Source organism: Eublepharis macularius, chromosome 1, assembly GCF_028583425.1.
Source record: "Eublepharis macularius isolate TG4126 chromosome 1, MPM_Emac_v1.0, whole genome shotgun sequence".
Lineage (NCBI taxonomy): Eukaryota > Metazoa > Chordata > Lepidosauria > Squamata > Eublepharidae > Eublepharis > Eublepharis macularius.
The window spans coordinates 142,514,307-142,532,949 of record NC_072790.1 but is presented as its reverse complement, the minus strand read 5'-3'; the positions used below and the strand labels follow the sequence as shown (position 1 = coordinate 142,532,949).

Genomic DNA, 18,643 nt, shown 5'->3' with positions numbered 1-18,643 from the left:
GCAAGGCCCCTATCTCAGTTGGTGGAAATGGTTGTGCCTGGTGCTGAAGATCCCTAGGATAACAGGGGAACTTCAACATTCAGCCTGAATCCAGAGAAACATTTCCATGAGTTCAAAGACTGCTGCCTATGGAGTACAACTTCCTAATTTTCTCTCTTCCCATAGCATATCAGAAAGCCCCAAGAAATTCTTTTCATGGGGGATTCCATCTGGATCACAGCTTTCATGCACAAATGCCTTATCTGACCCAGCTCAAGATTTTATGGCTGCCACATCTACCATGGGCTTATCTCAGGCTTTAGACCCACCACATAAAAAGAGCATATGCTATATTTCATTATTTGTAGCTTTATGGGGATATTGTGGGAAAGCCAAAAGCAGACTATTACCTACTAAAGGCTTTGCTGAAGTGCGCCTACAGAGGTAACAAGTCGATTATAATGGTCTCCCACCAGAGGCAGTTGGATTCAACTGGTCCCCAAGATGCTCTGGGGGAACTGGAAGAGTCAAAGTGGCCGTCTACAAGGTCACTTCCCAGTTACCTCTCCCTTCCTTAAATCTATGCCAGGCATTATGGTTTAATCTAAACTGGCAATGCTGATGAGGGTGGAGAGATGTCTAGAATGTTGATGGCAAAAATTTGAAGCTCATTATAGAGCACATTGTAAACCTATGAGAAAGCAGTGGCAGATAAGATTTATTTCTTCACTACCACTGCACTAGTGAAATTGCAACCAGCACACTTCATTCAGCAACTAATGATTACAATGTGTGAGTCTCAAAGTGATGGTGATTAGACCATTAGCTGATTATTTTGCACACTTTTTGCCAATAAACAGTACTAACCCAAGCAGAGTTACATCCTTCTACATCCACTGCAGTCAATGGCTTAGATTAGAGGGATGTAACTTTGCTTAGCACAGTACAAGAATCTCTCAAATTCACTCCAACAAATGCCAATTTATCAATTTGTCACGAGGAAGCCTTTGCTGAAGAAACTCTTCCCAGAAAAGCAGGTTTCAGCTAATTATAAAGTACTCTCTAATTTACTATTCCTGTAGAAGATAACAAAACAGGTTATGGCAGAGCAGGATTTCCTGGATGAAACAATCACCCTTGACTATTTTCAATTTAGCTTCAGGCATGGTTTTGAAACACAATCAGCCTGGGTAGCAATAATCTGAAGCTAGAGGGAATACATTTCTGCTATTCCTGCTTGATCTTTCTTGCAGCCTTCAATACAAAGGAATATTGTACCATAAGGACTATCTAACAAGCACAATGATCCAGTTGAGACATTAAGATTGTGATGTGCCATCAACACATTAATAACATCAACCTATATATTTCTGTGAACAAACCACCAGACGCAGTCTCCGTCCTTGACCAGCATATGATAGCTGAGGGAGAACAAGCTTAAACTAACTCTGACAAGATGAAGATAATGTATTGGTTGGTAAGGGTGTGGTCCAGGAGAAAACTTTAGTGGGGTGCAGTTTTTTCCTAGTATATTCAGTTATGAGTTTGGAAATGTTCTTGAGCTCAGTTTTTTTGCTGGAGAAATTGCTGCTACAGTGGCCAAACATGAACGTGCCGGTTCATGAGCCTGGCCCATGAACCGGCACCTCTCTCAGAATCAGCTGATTTTGCCTTACTGCTTCATGCTACTGATTCAGGCTTGACTACTATAATATACAGCACCAGTTGCTGCCCTTGAGGACAACAGTGAAGCTAGCTTATCAATGGAGTAATCCGGATGGATCAAATTATCCCAATCTTATGGTCATTACTAGGGATGTGTTTAAGTGGTTAATAAGTGCAATAGTGTCTTAATAATAATAGTGTCTGATTAATAAGTGCAATAGTGTCTTTTACTGGAACCTTGCACTATTGCACTTATTAATCAGACACTATTATTATTAAGACACTATTGCACTTATTAATCAGATTTTCCCAGAGGATGTAACAGCCTTATTCCACCATTGTCTGACAACCAGTTACTTCCAATGGGACAACGAATTCTATCAACAGATGGATGGGGTGGCCATGGGGAGCCCACTCAGCCCAGTTATAGCAAACTTCTACATGGAACATTTTGAAAAAACAGCTCTAGAATCAGCACCCCACAAACCTAGTGTATGATTCCGGTTTGTGGATGATACGTTTATCATTTGGAGCCATGGGGAGGTAGAACTGATGGGGGTTTTGAATCATCTCAACAACATCCACCTGAACATACAATTCACAATGGAGAAAAAAATCGAGGGAAAACTCACATTCCTGGATACCTTGGTCATCCGCAAAGCAAACTTTCAGTTAGGTCACAAGGTCTACAGGAAACCAACTCACACTGATCGGTACTTGCACAAAAACTCCAATCACCACCCCCGACAGAAAAGAGGCATAATGAAAACATTAGTGGATCGTGCAAGACGGATATGTGAGCCGCACTTTCTCAATGAGGAAATTAATCATCTAAACCACGCACTTCAGGCAAATGGCTACTCCAGAAATGAAATCCAAAGAGCAATCAAACCCAGGATGAATCAAACAACCAAGGAAAAACAGTCTCCTACAGGAAAAGTGTTTTGCCATATATCAAAGGAATTACTGATCAGATGGGAAAGCTTATGAAAAAGCATAACCTTCAAGCAGTATTCAGACCCACCCGAAAAATACAACAGATGCTACGATCAGCAAAAGACAGTAGAGACCCCCTCACCTCTGCAGGAGTATACCGTATACCCTGCAGCTGTGGACAAGTTTACATCGGGACCACAAAGCGTAGCATCCAGACAAGAAGAAAAGAACATGAAAGACACTGCAGACTTGGACAACCTGAAAAATCAGCAGTGGCTGAATATAGCCTAACGCAAACAGGGCACAGTATCTTATTCCAGGACACCAAAATACTGGACAACACTTCCAACTACTTTGTCAGACTGCACAGGGAAGCCATTGAAATTCACAAGCATAAGCAAAACTTCAACAGGAAAGAAGAAACCTTAAGAATGAACAGAGCATGGTTTCCAGTTCTGAAAAACACCAGGCTAACAAAACATTCTATCCCTGACAATAGCCCTGCAGAGAAGATTAGCACATCAAGTACCAATCCATATGCAAAAGAACCTCCTCAGGATACAGTGAAGCCTCCCGCCATTAGCATTCCACACCCTGGGAAACTCTTACAGGATGACTCAGCTCAACCCCACCCCTCCTGAATAGATACAAATGACCTACATCTTTTCCACACTGTGACACTGAGAGATCTCTGTCTTTTGGTGCTACACCTCTGAAGATGCCAGGCACAGCTGCTGGCGAAACGTCAGGCACTACAATGCCAAGACCACGGCAATACAGCCCGGAAAACCCACAACAACCATCGTTCTCCGGCCGTGAAAGTCTTCGACAGTACATCAGTTCTAGGCATATTTTTCAATTTGACATCTATACACTCGAACAATATTGTCATGTCTGCATCTCTGCATCCATGTTTTTTTAAGTGTTGAACCACTGCTAATACTGTGCCTTGATTTCAGGTTGCAAATGCTCTAATCACTTTTGTTTCTCTTCCTCTACCAGCCTGAGAACACAGCTGTGTTATCTTTCTTTGAAGTTCACTGAAATGACCCTGCACTGTCTGAAATGTTGCCGTTTCTTATGCCTTTTTGTCCTGTCTAGCTAAACTCCAGAAGAAGTTCCCAGACTCCTTCCCGCGCGATTCTGTGGTCTAGGCGGGAGGAGGGGAAATGTTTGAGTATTTAGAGCTGTATTTTTCCTCAAGTCTCCATTCCTATCAAGGAAGCATGTACTGCTTCGATGCTTTCTTGCCTCTAAGTAAACCTATGGACATATATATGGAAAGAACTGGATTTCTGAATAAAATCATTTAACCAAGAGCTCGGACTTCTTGTTACAATGGTTACAGAGACCTGTCCTGTCATCCATAGCCTGACATATATATGAAGCCACACATAAGATATGCTTTTCAGCCAAGAAATCTGAATGCACGTACTATTTATGTTACAATAAAGGCATGTAATAATACTACTGAAAAATTAACATTATGCTACTATTATATAATCTCATAAATGCAATATAAAATACAATTCCCATGTTTCTCGTGCTAACATAAAACCAAAAAATTGAAATTGGGGCAAGGGTGACTCAGCATTATGGCTGCCACTATTCTGTAAGATTAAGTACATAGGCTGTAATCTGAGGTATAGTGAGAGAGGACAAAACATTGCCTTCATCCAGAAACATAAGTCAGAGGGGCCAGTTTAGTCTCACCACCGTTGTCAGGGTGCATACCACCTTTCTTCTGTATTAAGACACACACTCATGTCTATCACACTGTTAAAATACTCATCCTCCAAAAAGCTCAGGGAGCTGAATATGGATCTCTCCTTTACCACTTCAGCCCACAATAACCACATAAAGCAGGTTAAGCTGAAAGAGTGACTTGACTAAGACCATGCTGTAAGCCTCATGGCAGAGAAGGGACTTAAACTTGAGCTGCAAACTTGCTTCTCATATGGGGAAGCACAAAGTACAGCACCTAGGAAGAACACTGCAGTGGGATAAAATCATATTTTGATGTAGAACTAAAAACCTCTGGTGTGGAGCCCATATGGGGTAAAATTAACCTTACTCCAATTAGGGGACCCTACTATATACAAGTTTCCTCACTATACTACTGTCACAACAGAAGAAATTGAACTTAGAAAAATGTAATTATCAAGGATCTAACCTATTTTAGGCCTTTGAGGATTATTTTCTTCTGGATCATCAAGAAATGCAGGCATGTAGTTGTTAAGCTCCGACTGAAGACAATGGACCAGATATCTGAAAAAACAAGTTTTGTGAAAATATTAAGGCCTTCATCCAACTAGAGAATTTTTAGCTGATTATATGGATGACAAAATGAGATGAGATAAAATGTCAAAATTCTGATTTCATTTCATGATCTTATCTACTATTTACATTGACGTAAGCTTGAGGAGCTTTCCCATATTCTTTCCAAGAAATGAGTACATTAAAAATATCTCTGCATTATAAACCAAGGCAAAAATACCATACTGTGGAAAGTAAAAAGTTCCTCTAGAATATATAAAGATTTTCTAATTACTATTAATTTTGTATATTAATCTTATGGATAGGAAATTAAATAATTGTACTAATAATCAGAAATCTTTCTTTTGCGAGTATTTTTGGGAAATCACCACCCCTCCCCCTTTTTTTACATTCCAGTGAAAGTCTAGTACTTAACCTATCAGCTTTAATACAAATTTGGGCACTAACCATGAGCATATTATCACTACAATTACAATCATGAAGAAAACAGAGTTGCACTTTCCATAACTGTTGTTCATTGATGCCTTCTTTGCAGGCACACATGGGGACTGTGCACGTGCAGGCCAGCTGATTGGTGAGGTTTTACAGCTACAATCCACTAGGAGGCACGTCTCCTCATTGCGCATGTGCAGCACTTCATACCGCGTATGCCACCAGGAGATGGCACCCCCTTACCCTCAGTTTCTTCTGAGTCACTGGCCCAACAAGTGAATATCGAATAGGCACAGTGGGGCAGGAGGGAGGGTATGTTTACCTGTACAGAAGACGTTAATGAACAACAGCTAGGGTGCGTGCAACTTTGTTTTTATTGTCCGTCTTCTGTGCAATCCCACATGGGAAACTCACCCGGAAGTGGGTGCGTCTCTTACTGGCGTTATCATGATATCTGGTTTGTCCCTCAGTATTTTGCTGACTGTCCTGGCAATCAGGGGAATAGGAGGGAAGGCATAAAAGAGATGTCCCTTTCACGGTTACTGGAATGCATCCCCCAGAGAGTTCCTGCCTATACCCTCTCTTGGGCAAAACTTTGGTGCTTTCTAGTTCCCTTCTCTCGCAAATAGGTCTCTGTTCAGGTAACCCCAATCCCTGAACACTTGTTTCAGATATGTTTTTCAGGGACCACTCATGATTCTCCATGTTTAATCTGCTTAATTTGTTTGCTACTACATTTGTACTGCCCAGTATGTGTACAGCCTGCAGAGCAATGTTTTGTTCCAATGTCCATTCCCAGATGAGTATTGCCTCCTTGCAGAGTACTCTGGAAGTGGTGCCCCCATTTGTTTAAATAAAACATGGCAGTACAGTTGTTGGTCAGCATCTGTACCCTCTTTTTTGTAACGATATCATTGTAATGATATCGTTACAAAAATGATATTGTATAGTATGTACAATGATATTGTAATGATATCATTACAAAGAAGAGGGTACATTGTAATATCTGTGAATGGCTCTCAAATCAAGGACACTGATATGTAATTCCCTTTTGCTTCAGCCACCTCCCATCGGTGTTGAGTGAACCACAGCGAGCAACCCAACCCACTCTTGAAACATCTGTGGATATGGTTACCTCCAGTTGTGGAGACTCAAATTCCATTCCAACTAGAAAGTGGTTATCATCACTCCACCAATCCAGTGAGTTAACCACCGCCCTGAGTATCGTATACTTTTTGTCCTGTCTCTGTGTTTTAAAATTATGGACTGACAGGAACCAAAGTTGTGGCTTACACATATGTAATCTTGGTAGTAGCAGCCTTGAGCCTCAGAAGAGTCTGGATGGTTAAGGCTGATTTGAACCTACAGTGGGAGAATTCTCTCACACTATATTCTTGATCCTGTTTGCTCTTTCTTGTGGTAAGAAGCCTCTATTACATAAGCTATCTAAGATAGCTCCTATAAATTGTGCCCTTCTAGAGGTTCCAAGAACAGATTTCTTAAAATTAACTACCAAACCTAGGTGTCCGCACGTGTTAATTACCAAGTGCACATGATGTTCCAGCATTTCAGACGATGAAGCTGTGTTCAGCCAATCATCAAGATAGGGATAAACTGAACATCCTTGTTTCCGGAAGAAGGCCACCAATACAGCCATACATTTTGCAAATATCCTAGGTGCTGAGGGTAGACCAAAAGGTAATACCTAGTATTGAAAAATGTTGTTGTTGCAGATGAACCTCAGAAATTTTCTATACCTGGGGTGGAGAGAGATATGGAAATATGTGTCTTTTAAGCCGAAGACTGTGAACCAAGAATTAAATGGAAGGTTTTCTGGAACGGCAGCAGTGACAGTCAGCTGTGTCTGGGGAGGGCTCCTCCAGACAGCTGATCTTCTCTGTCTGGAGGGTTCCAGACTCATTTGGACTCCTAGGGGGGCTTTGGAGAAGACCCCTGAAGCTTTGGATGCTATTTGGAGAGAGGTCCTGGGATGCAGCCAAGGATAATCTCTCCGAAACAATCCTTCAGCTCAAGATGGAAGCAGAGCCATCATGACGACTAGCTGCTAGCCTCCGGTAAGTCAAATTATCTTTCTCTGCAAAGACTTTCTGTTTACAACTGCTACTGACAACCTCCTCTGCGGGATGTGTGAATTTTGTTAATTGGTCGTGAATTGTTTAGGAAATTGACTTTATGGCTTAATTAGTAGATAATTTAAATTACTGATTGGGAAAAAAGAAGATGCTGGGACTTCAACATTGCTAACTAGAAAATATCCCTATTAAGAAGTGGTGTGGACTAAAGTTAAATACGGAAAACAATTTGATAAGATGGGATCGTTAATATAACAACTAACTGAAAATTGCTGATGCCTGTTATGATCTGCGGTTGGATGATCTCCTTTGTTACTGCTTCTGCTGTTATCTGCCCCATGCGCCGAATGTGCAAATGAGTGCTGGAGGGAATTAATGACTTAGATACATTGGAGACAGGAATGCAAGAAAAATGGAATTTTAAGGACTGCTTTAGAAGAAAATACAGTGAAAAAGGGGAAATCATTGCTGTCTTTCTTCCTATGGAGAGAGTTCCGGCCCCTGCTTTCTTCATATTGTTGGACTAGATAGCAACTTTCTAAAAAAGAACTGCGTATGTTGAGTTATTTGACCGATATTAACCCCACCAGATTGGATTTCCTCTACTGACATCTGCTGGAGAAGGAGTGATAATGGAGTTGCTACAAAAAAACCAGAACTGAGCTACAGGATTTGCTACAATCAGCTATGAGTCAAATAAATTGCACACTGGATCAAGTGATGCACCAAGTTGAAAAATTGAAAATGGAAATAGTAGAGCTGAAGGTGATAATGAATGGTAAGCAATCCCAGTCTGTTGAATTCCAAGAAATAGCTGATTTGAAACAGGGGACTGGTATATAAGCACAAAAAGTAAGAGCTCATCAACAAAAACTTAAATGGAAATATGAAAAAGAATGGAAGATAAAAAGATTAACAAATAAACAAAGACAACAAAAGGGATCCGGAAAACAAAGAAAAGGTATGAAGAGGACAGAGGAACATCTGGAAGACATGAAGGAAGACAAGCTGGAAGTTACTCTGCTATACTTCACACTTGAACAGCAAACTAGTCCAAGTTATATTAACCAGTGCCTGTTTAAGGATTTGAAGAAACTAACTTTAAAATTTAATTATCAAGGAAAAAAACCAAAAATCAAACTGAAAGTATATTGGAAAAGAAAGAAAATAGCATAATCAGGACATGCAGCTTTGTAAACATTAAGTTTGCTGTAATGATGACAATTGGTAGCTGAACTCAAGGTCTTGAAAACAACTAGATATATATCTATGGAATATGATAAAGTTGGAACCTAGAAAGTTTTTGGAAACAAGTTGAAGAAATTTGATTCTTTTGATAAGGGAAAATGGTAAAAGTGATATAGGGTGTAAGAATAATGAGCATTCTCTTTAAAAGGTTTTAGGGAGGTTATTATATGTTTAAATAATCAATGTAAAATGTGTAAGACTATTTTAAGTAGTAGTAGTAGTAGGAGTTTATTTTTCACGGTCAATGACCAGCAATTAACAAAGACACCAATAGAAGGTACCACAGAAAGGAATAAAACATCAATAAAATCATTTGCAGTACATGGGTAAAATCATTCATAATACAATAGTATAAGCTTTAAAATTCTCGGTGGTACAATAAAACCATCCATTTAGACACTAAGGATTTCCTGATCCTTGAAGCAATCCAACCAAATCTGGCTACCTGATGCGTCATCTTAGGGTGTCTATCTGAAAAGAAACCCCTCAGAATGCATATTCTTTGGCTACGGGTAAGGGGCAAAGTTGAAAAGAGGAAGAGATTTGTGAAGATTGCTATACACCTTGCAATCAAATATAATGTGTTCTAATGAATCTATCCCTTCCTCACAGCAGGGACAAATCCTTTCCTCATAAGGGATTTTTTAAAACTTCCCTTCGAGGACAGCCAAGGGAAAAAGATCCAGTCGCATTAGTATAAAAATTTGTCTGTACTCCTGATTTGATAGGTTGAGGAGATAAGGCATAGGCGTTACCCTATTGGGGGGCTCCAAAAGATCTTGCAGTTTCTCTATTCTGATTATATTATATTTTAAGTAAAGGCTAGAAAAAATCCAAAGAATATACCAAGTTAGGTAATAGAAGGAGTAATCGTTTAAGGCTCCAGACAATTTTCTAAGGTTTTATATAGCGGTTAGATACTAGATCATATATATATTAGTTCATATTATAGTATAGACATCTATATCTGTTTAAGAGGGATGTGTTGATTACTGAAGCTTTTCCCAGATGAAGGTAATAAAGACTATGAGAGACGGAGGAGATTGCTAGATGGTAAAGATTACTTTACTGCTGGAATGGTAACAAATATGAATAATAATGATGAAGCTCCTTTTTTATATAAAATATAAAAGAAACTATATGAGTTACTATAAACACTACAATGTATTTAACAAGAATATTAAAAGATATATTAGATGCTATTGTGAACAGAGCAATATGAAGACATTCCCCCTCTTTCCCTTTTTACCCCATCCCCACTTCCTCAGCCTACCCTCCCCCCCCATATAACTTATGTTACTTTTCAATACCTGTGATTTCTATTCAAAAACCAATAAAAAACTAATTAAAAAAAATTAAACGGAAGCAGTTGTAACATCATGTTGAGTGTTACCATTCTGAATTTCCAAGTATGTATATGTTTGTTCAAGCCCCTGAGGTCTAATATAGGTCTGACACCACCATCTTTCTTATCCACCAGGAACAATCGCAAGTAAAATCCCCCTAAGGGCTCGCTGGTAGGGACACTTTCTATTGCCCCTTTCTTTTGTAGTTCTGTCAATTCTGTTAGTAATTTGTCTGAACAGATATTTAGGGAAGAATCAGGAAAACTCAGGTGAATGGAAAACTCAATTTTATAACCAACTTCAAGAACATTTAACACCCACATATCTGAGGTGATATTTGCCGAGGCCGCATAGTATTTAGTAAGCCTGTTTCCAAACGTGACAGGTTGTTCTATGCCTAGTCAAAACTGTTTCTGCTGGCCTTGGGATTCTTTACGCAATGGAGCCTGTTGCTCTTGATGGGGCCTATTAGCAGATTATCTGCGTGAGTACTGCTCCTGTTGGGATTGGTGTTGTCTGTAATGTGACTAGTGAGGATACTCTGAGGATACGCTTGGTATGGTTGATATCGGTAATGCTTGCTCTTATATAGTAGTTGTGAGCGGTATTGGTACCGTTGTACAAGCTGCTGCTTTGGAGGAATTACTCCATATGAGCGGGCCATCTGTCAATCTTTCTTTTTCTGTGAGAGATGGTCATCCATCTTGGAGGAAAACAGTGTCTGTCAAACAGCAGATCCTCAATTTTGGCTCTTGTCTCCAGCGGTAGCGCAGAAGTACATAGCGAGGCATGACTTCTAAGTACTACTGATGATGCAAGCATTCTGGCAGATGTGTCAACTGTATTTTACCCTGCATTGATCCATTGTTTTGATAATTTGAGAGCTTCCTCCAAAATCACCATGGCCAGGGTTTTCTGGTCATCAGGTAGTTTTTCCATGAAGGCCAACATGCGGTTCTATAAAAAGACCTGGTAGGCTCTCATCATGGCCATATAATTCGATATTTTGATGCTAAGTGCAGAGGATGAGTATAACTTTCTGCCCAAGGTGTCCAGCTTTCTACTTTCCTTGTCAGCCAGGGCAGTATGGAAGCCCTGCCACTGTCTTGTTTGCATTTCTTCGGTCACTAAAGATGACGGTGGAGAGTGACTAAACAGAAAAGAGTAAATGTCTTCCCATGTCTTGTAAAGCCCTTCTGATTTCTTGGTAGTAACATGGACCGAAGCTGGTTTCTCACTGATGGAACTGATGAGTTCCACAAAGCCTTCAATTACTGGGAAGGCTGCATTATTTGTATTCCCGGAGTAGAGATACTTGTTGTTAGGCTTTGGGTCCACTGCCGACATCTCAATATAAAATGAGCGTGCCATTCTGATAATTTGTTCTGCGTAAAGACGGTAATAGTTTGTACGGGATATTTGTCCCATTTACATCACAGCCTCATCCGGTGAGGGATCAGATATGGAGCTTGGGCTCCTTTCCCAGTCTGGTTCTGATGCTTGGTAGGAGAAAGATGATCTTGAGACTTCATACTGCATCTTTCTGCCCTCCATGAAAACTGTCTAAGGCAGATGCTATAGAGTGGGAGCCGTAAGGTTCACCCAGTTCAATGCCATATCTAACCGGTGAGATATGTTGTTGATGTTGCCGGTCCTGGCATACAAGTTAGCAGCAGGGTTGCTTTTCTTCATGGCCCTTTGTCCAGGGCAGTTCTGTAGATATCACTTCTCCCAATTCCCCCTCCTCAGCCGAGGAGTAGTACAAGGGACACCTAGAGTGAAGAGATGGTGTTCAAGGTCTGTCCATGATGATGGTCTCCACTAGTTTGGCATGTCTCTCCTTATGCTTTTTCTTCTTGGTCTTCTTTCTGAGGGGTTCCAGTAATTCAAGGATCCTTTGACTTACACCCTTCAGTGTTGCTCTCGACTGGCTCATGGTTTTCGGCTGTGACCTCTTTGGTTCCATTATTTTCGGATCTGAAGGTTGAGTTCCAGCCAGATCCAAGTGTCTCTTCCCTGGCTTTACTGTCAGCACTGAGGTCAGTTCTGATCTCAAAGGCGATGTTGACTGTAGTTGCTGGGGCCGAAGAATCTTGATGAGGATCTGTGTCTTGAGTGTACGATGTCACTGTCAACTCCAAGATGGGTCTGTAACTGTTGGAGCCGAATGTTTATTAATTTATTATTAACTGTTACTATTTGCTTGTTTATGCTTCTGCTTCTGCTGATCCCTGTCTCTGATTGTCCCTGTCTCTGATTGTAGACTATTATTATTTCTAATGCCAATAAAGGTAATTGATTGATAGATTGAACTGTTAGAGCCAAGGTGGTCAATTGGGTCGAAGGACGTCAGATCTGAGACGGGGATTTGGTCTCCGATGTGGAGGATTTAATTGGTCCATACTCCCAGAAGCAGAGGGGAAAGTAATCTTGGGAATATCCGAGGCTTTCATAGCCCTTTTCCAGAGAAGCGCCTTCAGCCTAGTGGCTCTCTCGGCTCTAGTCTTAGGGGTAAATTTGCAGCAATGTTCACAGGTCTGAATGTTGTGCATTTCCCCTAGGCATACTAGACAAATGGAGTGCCCGTTTTTGTCATCTTCATTGCACAAGTGTTTAAATAATGCTTTCTCAGCCACTTCATTCACACTTTCTCTTTCTTTTGTTCTTACCTTACAGATCACAGCAGAGCAGAAGCCAAGAACCTCCCTGGCTGGTAGCAAAGAAGGAACTAAGTGTAAGGGGGCATCATCTCCCAGTGGCATGCGCAGTGGGAAATGCCGCTTATGTGATATGGAGAGACATGCGCTCCCTAGTGGATTTTAGCTATAAAACCTCAATGATCGGCAGGCCTGCGTGTGTGCAGTCCCGATCTGGGACTGCACAGAAGACAATGAACTTTTGTAATATTTTCTAATTTCCTCAGAACTGCATAAGATATTACTCTGAGTATAGCACATCTATGTCTGGATAGTTCACACACAGCTCTTCTTCGTACCAGAGACCAAAGGTAACCAAAAGAAAAAATCCACAAGAAGAAACTGAAAAACTATGCTGCACCAGGCTTAACTACATTTTCTCTTATAGTATAAGGTATTTGGATGGCAATGGTGTTAGTGAAAGTGAGTATTCTCTTTGGTTTCAGCTTCAGAATATGTGTTTAATGATACTGACTGTGTACACTAAAAGAAACAGGCAGGATTGTGTTTTGGAGCAGGTAGAGAAAAGCACAGGCAGCTGTGAGTTGGTAAAAACATTTACAAGATCTCTCTTATGGCATATCTGATGTGGGTGGTGGGCCTCCTACATTCTAGGAGTGGTTTTTTTTGCCTCCATCTGCACTTTACTGGTGTGTTTATAAATAAACTGAAATGTTAAAAAACCCTGCAAGTCTCCATTGCTTTTTCTTTCAAAGTGAACAAATTCATATAGTACTGAAACTTCTTGCTCCCCAGGGAAATGTATCTAATATTTATTTAACAACCTCAAACATTAATGCTATTTGGCATCATGTAATAATCTACCCCAAGTCAATCAAAAACTAGATAAAAATAAAAGTCATTAATGAAAGGAGAACATAACCATGGTACCACTTTTACCTATATAAAAACTATTTCAAAATAATTATGTTAAGACATGGAAGGAAATTGAAAAAGACATGTTAAGATGGGATGGAGTACAGTTGTCCTTGCTGGGGAGAATATAAGTTATCTGGATGAATGTTTTACATAGGATGTTATTTCTTTTCCATACAGTACCTGTATTAACTTCAGATGTACCATTTAAACAGTGGCAAACGGATATTTCAACATTTATATGGCAAGGGAAAAAACCAAGAGTTAAATACAAAATTTTACAAGATGCAAAGGAGAGAGTCGGCCTTTAAAGTGTACTACGCTGCCTCATGTCTAATGTGGATGAAGGAATGGATGCTTCTGAGAAATGAGAGGCTCTTGACATTGGAAGGTCATGACCTGAGATTTGGATGGCATGCTTATTTGTGGTATGATAAAGCAAAGGTCAATGTAGACTTCAAAAATCATTATATTAGGAGAGCCATCTTGAGAATTTGGAATAATTACAACCTGAGATTATCACAGAAGACACCGTTTTGGATTTCAACACAGGAAGCGTTTTATAGAGGTGAAATGAATGACTACTAAGCAGGGTTGGTTGACTTATGGAGATTTACTAGAATTCTCACAAAAAGATGGTAAATTGAAGACAAGGGATTTAATAGCTAAAGATGATAAATGTCAACAGTTTTTCTATGCTCAACTTCTAGAAAGATTTAAATCTGATAAAAAATTATGGGGCTTTGGTTACGAAAAGAGAGAGTTGGAAAAAGAGCTTTGTACAAATGACGAACATGTTATTTCCAAAATGTACAAACTTTTGTTGAAATTTGAACTGGCTGATGAATGTGTATGTTAAAATGGGCTAAAAATTTTGGGTATAATATACCAATGGAACAGTGGGAAAATATGTGGGTAAAGGGGCACAAATTCACTTTGAGTTCCACACTTAAAAGAAAATTTCTATAAAATGATGTATCGGTGGTATATATCTCCTGAGAAATTAGCAAAAATGAGTTAAAGTATGTCAAACAAATGTTGGAAATGTGAGCAACATGAAGGAGTATTTTATCATCTTTGGTGGACTTGCCCTAAAGCAAAAATAAATTTGGTCACAAATTCATATGATAATACAAAAAATGTTGAAGATCAATATACAATTTAAGCCAGAAGCTTTTTGTTAGGATTAGAGATGGGCACAAACCAGAAAAAACCCAAAACGTGTGATTTGGTTGTTCGTGGCATTTCACGAACCAGAAACTTTCACGAACCTGCCCTGGTTCGCGAACCGGTTTGTTTGATTCATGAAAACATCACATCCAGGTCAGCAAATCGTCACTTCTGGGTCAGCAGAAGGTCTGCAGGAAGTCCATCCCCTGTTGCCTAAGAAACTGATTGGTCAGCGCCAGGCTGTCTGCAGTGATGAACCAAAAATCGAACCAGCCTAAAGTTCGTGGCAGTTCGTCAGAAATGGGCTCTGACAAACCACCAGTTTGCAAACCACGAAGAGGCCTGGTTTGTCATGAATAGAGGTGGGCACGATCCAAAAAAAATTACCGATCAAGCTGATCGTGGATCTGCACCGGCGACGACCCCAAATCACCCATCCACACCGATCATCTCCCGTTTCCGATCTGTGGATCGGATCGGGGAGTGGGAAGGTGGGTGGTGGCGGCGACCGACGGGCCTGGGGAGGTGGCGACGAGCCACCTCCCCTCAGGGAGGGGACGTTCTCACACACACACACACAGAGCAGAGGGGGGGAGTTTTTAACCCGGCGATGAGCCGCCTCTCCTCAGGGAGGGGACGTACACACACACACACACACACACACACACACAGAGCGGGGGGGAGTTTTTAACCCGTCCCTGCCTCTCCAAATAGAGAGAGAGACACCCCATCAACATGTTTCAGCCAGCTTTTTAAAAAAGCAGGGACAGAATCCTCCATTCCTCCCCACCCAATTTAAAAAGCAAGCAGCCAGTCTTCCAAAAGCATATTTTAAACATACACATAGAGCCGTGAATGAGGTTTTCCCACAAAATACAGTGTTTTAAAAGCAGGTTAAAAACAGAGAGTGACAGACAGAAAAACAGCCATTCCTCCTACAAAGCCCCGTTTTTTTTTAAAAGCAAAAAACGTTTGGAACACCCCCTTCCCCCTCCCTCCCCTGGGTCTTTTCTCCCAACTGGTGGTGAGTGTGTTGCTGCTCTGTGGTTGGAATGAAGGCCTGCTGATCAAGGAAAGCTGGGCTTCCATTTGGGTTTCCAGGGCGACAGAAGGAGGGCAAACACAGCTCAGGCATTCCCCTGGCTCCGTTGCCCCAGGAATAGATTACTGGCGCCTGATTGTCTGTATCCCCGATCAGATCCCGATGGCCCGAATCAAGCCCCAATGAAGCCCCCCCCCAAATGCTGGATCGGTCGCCGTGGACGGCACCGATCCGCTGGGTCCCGATCGCACGAACACCATTATCGTGGTTATTTTTCTATTGTAATGCTGATCGTGTCCATCTCTAGTCATGAACTTTGGTTCGTATTTCGGTTCGTGCCCATCTCTAGTTAGGCGGACTAATGAATAAACATTTGGAAAATAAGCATGGTACCTTATTTCTATACATGACCACGGTGGCTAAGCTTTTATATGCGCAAAAATGGAAAAGTACAGAATTGCCTTCAATCGAGGATTGGATATTGAAAATGATGGAGTTAGCAGAGATGGCTAAACTAACAGCCCTGATCAGCAATAAAACATTGTCTACTTTTATGGTTAACTGGAATCCTCTTATTGACTTTCTGCATGAGACAAGGAAAAATGAACTGATGATTTGTGGTTCTGATTTTTAAGAAGACAAATTTGGGAAAAATAAATAGAAGGGCGGCAGTTTTGAAAAGGTAAATTTTGGAGATATTAAAACTAAAAGTATAATGTTTGTTAAAATATAATAAGTGTTGTAGAGAAAAATGGAAAATGAAACGTATTATTTTTCTTTGTTACTTTCAATCTTCGTATTCTTTTTTCTTTACTTTTTTTTCTATTTCTCTGCCCTTTTAACTGGGCATTTTATCTTATTAATAAAATTAAAATTTCTTGAAAAAAACCTGAACAAACATAAAACAGGTGTTAATGAAAGGAGAACACAACCCTGGTACCACTTTTACCTATATTAAAACTAAAAATTACCATAATTCAGTTTAAAGTGCAAAGGGGGAAATCTATTCTTCATAAAGAGACTATTGGGAATGATGTATAATGGTGGAAAAGTTGATAGTGACAGAGGTCATTGATATTGTTTAGTTGTTGCCAACTAAACATGTAAATGCATACAGCTCTCTAAATTTGATAAACAATATTCTGGAAACAGGGCAAAAAGGTGATAGCAAAAGGAGTTTTTCTATTTTGAACAGGAAAGACCACTACATAATTTCATTATAGTATGAACTAGTATTTAGAAATTTTGAATGTACCTGTATAGACTCCTCTCTCCTTTTCTTGTCCCTGCCATTCTATTATTTATTTATAAATTACTACAATCTGCCTATCCAAAGAGTTGTTTGGGGTGGCACACAAAAACCATTTAATAAAACTTTTAAAAAACCAACAACAATAATACAAGTTAGAAAAAATGCAAAAATTAAATGTGACTAACATACAACAGCATGAAGTAATACATCACTCTTACTTGAATGCCATTTGAACTAAGTGTGCCAAAACATCCTGTGCATCTAGTGTAATACGGCTAAGGTCTCGATCCTGCTTTATGAAGTTTAGCAGCTCAGATGCATTTGCCATCCAGAAAGCAAGTGCCCCTGCAATATTCTTCTGTTTCTGTAAATATTAAATAAGAGGTGTAAATACAAAAAGTTTTCTCCCACTAATTTAATTTGCATTCACTGTTAAAAGGCTCTATTTAGATAGACCAGTATCACCAAACATAGCTCAGATACCAGATATTTGCAAAGATTTTATATGAAACCACAAATATGCTGGTTATGATGCGACTGCTCCAAATTATAAGGTACAGCTTAATTATCAATTATTACATATTCAAAATGCTATTAGTGGAATGGAGTTAGCATGTTGTCATGGAATGTCGAAAGCGTAAATGTATGCATTATCTGGTAATCTGTGTGTGCACAAGCACATGTTTATTAATGCCCACTGCCACCCAGATACTGCTTGCTACAGGCTTTGACACCAAGCAACACAGTATCGAGTACTGATCTATCTCACCATTTCCCTACTGCAAACGCTAGGCCAGGCAACCTCAGATGAGATCCAAAGAACAGAATCACAGACAAAAAAAGGGGGAGGGAGAAAAAGAACTTTTGTCATTACATCTCCATACTGAAGTGCGTTAAGCAGAAATTATGGAATGCTGAAAAATTGCGCAGTCAAAAAAGGATTTTAGTACTGCATGTTCCAGCTGCTGAATGAGTGTTATGAACTGTTTAACCCAGCTGTAGAAATACTGTATTTTTATATGGAAGCAGCATGAGAAACTGAGCTAAGCCAACACAGCTAGGATCGGTTCCCAGCAATATATCCTACCTGATCAACCTGGTCTACCTCCTGGAGAAAAACGAACGAAGGAAATCAAACAGAAGAAAGAAACTTGTGAACAATTATGGTAGTTTTAGAAATCAAACACTAAATATGAAGGCACAAGACTTATGCTCAGTCACATCAAAACATCATTTCACTAGGAATGTTATAACTTAGAAAACTTTTTTAAAGAGTGTAGGCAATGAAATGGTATACAAGAATTATTTTGGAGGAAACTTGGGCTCTTCCAGCCCATGTACATTACTCAAAATTATTCTCCTCCATCCAATCTAGATGTAGCAGCATTAATGCCAGAAGCACAATCCTGCACAGATCCTTCCCATACAGAATCACTTCACAGAAACCAGTACAGCCTTCCTTTCCCACAACTATCTTTCTGCTGAACTGTAGTCCAATTTGTTTAAAAAATAGCATTACTGAGTTTATACATAAAAAAAAGAATCATATAGTAAAGATATTGGGTTGGATCCAGCAGAAGAGTTCACAGAAGGTGCTGGCAGTGCACATCCTTCCCTGCCTTTCCGTTCCC

The 18,643-nt window shown here is 40.1% G+C and overlaps 1 protein-coding gene across 15 annotated transcripts in view; it reads right to left on the bottom strand.

Annotated features, from left to right (window-relative positions):
- AFDN (afadin, adherens junction formation factor) overlaps positions 1–18,643 on the bottom strand; it is a 223,718-nt gene that overhangs the window by 78,689 nt on the left and 126,386 nt on the right. For 8 of the 15 annotated variants that reach the window (XM_054973994.1, XM_054974054.1, XM_054974089.1 and 5 more), the window contains exons 15-17: positions 18,100–18,120; positions 17,231–17,376; positions 4,754–4,848 (exon numbers count right to left, since the gene is read on the bottom strand). In XM_054973994.1, the coding sequence (XP_054829969.1) occupies positions 4,754–4,848; positions 17,231–17,376; positions 18,100–18,120 (262 nt within the window). The remainder of the gene's footprint in view (positions 1–4,753; positions 4,849–17,230; positions 17,377–18,099; positions 18,121–18,643) is intronic. The other 7 variants (XM_054974029.1, XM_054974071.1, XM_054974081.1 and 4 more) reach the window with 1 other exon arrangement.